This window comes from Lactuca sativa, chromosome 4 (assembly GCF_002870075.4).
Source record: "Lactuca sativa cultivar Salinas chromosome 4, Lsat_Salinas_v11, whole genome shotgun sequence".
In the NCBI taxonomy this organism is placed as follows: Eukaryota; Viridiplantae; Streptophyta; class Magnoliopsida; order Asterales; family Asteraceae; genus Lactuca; species Lactuca sativa.
In genome coordinates, this window is record NC_056626.2 from 72,861,620 (window position 1) to 72,864,940 (window position 3,321).

Sequence of the window (3,321 nt, forward strand, 5' to 3'; positions counted from 1 at the left end):
CTCGATGCCAGGCGGGGCCTGATGCCGGGCGGGGCCTCGATGCCGGAGTATTAAATTAATGGTTTGACAATTATGGTTTTAGTATTAAATTAAAAATGAATATTTTGTTCATGATTTTTGGGATGTTACATAGTTAAAATAAGTTAATTGCTTTCTTATGTACAAAAAAAATAAGAAGTTGCCAATATGTGAACACGGATAAGAGGTAGTTACCCTCCTAAGTCATTTTCCCTTTGAGTTACCGGTTAAAACCGGTATTAGCCGGTAATATTGGTGTAATTTAAACAAGTGCTTTATTATGTACAAAAAAATGAAGTTGCAAACATATAAATACGGATAAAAGGTAGTTACCATCCTAAGTCATTTTCGGATAGAAAAATAGAAAAATAGCAACTCTTCTATTAATTACCTAAAATTGGCTATTTTTAATTTTTAAGTGAAATTACGATCACTTTAGTAAAAGTGGGGAGACGAACTTGTCAGCTCCTAATAAACCCTAGAACTCACTCTTTCATTCTGATAAACCTCTCCATGGGAAATCAGGACGGAGGCGTAGTTCTTTGTAGCACAAACCCACCCATGGAAATGGAATCATACGAATCATCATCATCTAAAGGCTGCGACGAGTGTAAAACAAACGATTTCAAGTACAAATGCCCAGGTTGCTCCATCCGCTCTTGCAGTCTCCCTTGTGTCAAAGCTCACAAGCAACGCACTGGATGCACAGGCAAACGTCAACAACAGACAGAGTTCGTTCCTCTTTCAAAATTTGATGACAATCTCCTTCTCTCTGGTAAATTCCCAATCAAACTCACCTTTTGAATTTATCCAATTTTTCGAATTCAGGTTCTACTTATTAGCGGTTAGGATTCCGAACTTTTAGCAAACGGAAGTCTTCTCTTGTTTGCTTATGTTTGTATCATCAACCAGTCACTTAGTAGTTTGATAGGTATCAAAATGCCAAAAAAAACATATTGATGCTTGAATCGTTTGTATCATCAACCAGTCACCTTTAATTTGATACTTGAAGATTTCGTGAAATTATGTATACATCATGACTCGAAAGATGATTTGCTCACTTTTGATTGAAAATTCTAACCAAAGATGAGCTAACTAACAACTACAACGGTTGTGCATTTGTTTATTGGCAAGCAGATTACAGTATGCTGGAAGATGTGAAGAGAATAGCTGATTCCGCCAAGAGAATGAGAATGCAAATCTGTGGGAAATACTATAGTGGGCTTTCATTCCCTCTTAAACACTTGCTGAAAGCTGCCAAGAATAGGAGGATTAGACTTTTCTTCTTGCCAACTGGAATGTCAAAGAGGGAAGCCAACAAAACATACTACAACAACATGTAATCTTTTTTCTTTACACTTCATCTGATTTCCATTTTGAAAATACTATAACATGTTAACAATCATTGTGTTTTCAGGAAGAAATCTATCTTTTGGACGATAGAATTGCACTTTCATTCAACCAATGTTAAGTTAATTGACCATGAGTAAGCATCTTTTCTATATAGATGTTGAAATAGTTTATTTGGTCTTTCAATTTATAATTGTGAGCCTGAGCCCCTTATTTGTGTTGTTTTAGTGTACATGAAGATTCAAATCTTTACTCGGTGATTGAAAACCATCTAAAACCTGGTCCAATAAATCATCCATTAAAGCCGTTTTGTGTTGAGCCTCTTGAATCTCTAAGAATTTTCATTAGTAAACACCCAAAGGTATTTTCTATCTCAACCCTCTTTATATTATCTTTACTTATAACTTATTATTTTTTTCCTGTAATGTAGCAACCAAGATCACCATTTCGTGAGTTGGACAAAAACGCCCCCATAAGTGAACAGTTAGCCAATTTAGTGATTGTAGAGTACCCTGTGATTCACGTTTTACTTCCTTCACATATCCCTGATTTTAAAGTTGTTAAAGACTTTGTCCCACAAAGAGTGCAACCTAAGTCGGACCCGGTCAACGAAAGTCAACCGGGCCCGAAAGGCGTGTTCTTTAAGGAAGAAGAAATCAAAGATGTAGATTCTTCAGATCCTCATGTTGTTGATCTCATGAATCAATCAAATAGCAAAACAGCGACTCTTGTTGATGATGTTAAGAATGATGATAAAGATAAAGATAAAGATAACAAAGTTGGAGCTGTTGACTTGATGAGTTTTGACTTTGACCCGGAATTGATGGATGTTTATTCTCATTTAATCTCTGAAACTAATCCTGATGATTTTCTTGATTTGGATGGTTTGTTGTATAATGAAATGCAACTTCAAGATAAAGATAAAGAGGGAAAGTTTGGAGGTGTGAAAGAAGAATTGGAGGAAGGAGAGATACCAGATTCAGACTAATTCTATAATCTTGAAAATTACACAAATTATATGTTCAAATTTTGGATATATGAATATGAGAGGTTTTTGAAAGATTAAAAAAAATTGCATGGTTGATGTCTATTCAAATTCCCAGTCCTTTATGTATGTGTATGCTGTGTGATTATATATGTAACAAGGGGCAATTTGGTCAAAAAAAATTATAGCATACTGACATTTTCTTTACACTAATAGTTACTTACTTACAATTTTTCTCATTTTAACATACATATCCTTACCGACAATATTAATACAATATGTAACAAGGGGGCAATTTGGTCAAAAAATTGTCCAATAAGTTAAGGATGCAATGAGTTAAGACAAAGGCCATCACCAATCACAAACGATGAACATGACAGCAACACTGAAGAGTAAGGTCCTCAGGGGCAAAATAGTAAAAAACTTTGTATACTTTGTTGTGATGCACTGTACTACTAGAAAAAAATGCATAGATTATGTGTTTTTTTTTTTTTTTTTGGTTAGTAACTTATTTATTCAGTTATTCTATAAAATTCATGTAAAACATTTTTTTGTTTGTTAATTTTCATATATTCTATTTTAGGAAGTCGATAAACCTGTTTTTTTTTTTTTTTTAATGGGAAAATATTTTAAAAGTATTTGTATTTTATTATTTATATATCATACGGAACTCTTTATAAAAGTAAAAATAAAAATACCAGTAATACTAAACAAAAAAAGGAAGAAAAGCTTTATTAGGCATTTTTTTAGGTAATTAGGCCCAGGTTTGGTATTGGGGCAACTTTCCGGTGATGGACAGTTTATTTCCCAAAAGTCACCTAAATGTATTTAAATGTATATAACTTTATTAATTAATCTGTTTAAAAAATTATTTTTATTTTAAGATTATAACTTTTCTAATCATAACATTTCAATTGCTAGTTGCTACTTGATGTTTGGTTGACGTTAGTGGGTAAGTTAGCTCGAAA

The 3,321-nt window shown here is 33.2% G+C and overlaps 1 protein-coding gene across 1 annotated transcript; it reads left to right on the plus strand.

Moving 5' to 3' along the window:
• Positions 1-460: 460 nt before the first annotated feature.
• LOC111886804 (uncharacterized) lies at positions 461-2,543 on the plus strand. The gene is made up of 5 exons (XM_023883051.3): positions 461-793; positions 1,156-1,357; positions 1,436-1,504; positions 1,597-1,729; positions 1,799-2,543. Exons 1-5 carry the CDS (start codon positions 532-534, stop codon positions 2,354-2,356), a joined length of 1,224 nt encoding a protein of 407 aa, XP_023738819.1. The 5' UTR covers positions 461-531; the 3' UTR covers positions 2,357-2,543.
• The last annotated feature ends 778 nt before the right edge of the window (positions 2,544-3,321 follow it).

Excerpts from the sequence above, each read along its gene's own strand:
- LOC111886804 (XM_023883051.3), top strand. The coding sequence starts at position 532 with ATGGGAAATCAGGACGGAGGCGTAGTTCTTTGTAGCACAAACCCACCC. Across the intron at positions 1,358-1,435 it reads AAAACATACTACAACAACAT|GAAGAAATCTATCTTTTGGA; the intron begins GTAATCTTTTTT and ends TTGTGTTTTCAG. Across the intron at positions 1,730-1,798 it reads TCATTAGTAAACACCCAAAG|CAACCAAGATCACCATTTCG; the intron begins GTATTTTCTATC and ends CCTGTAATGTAG.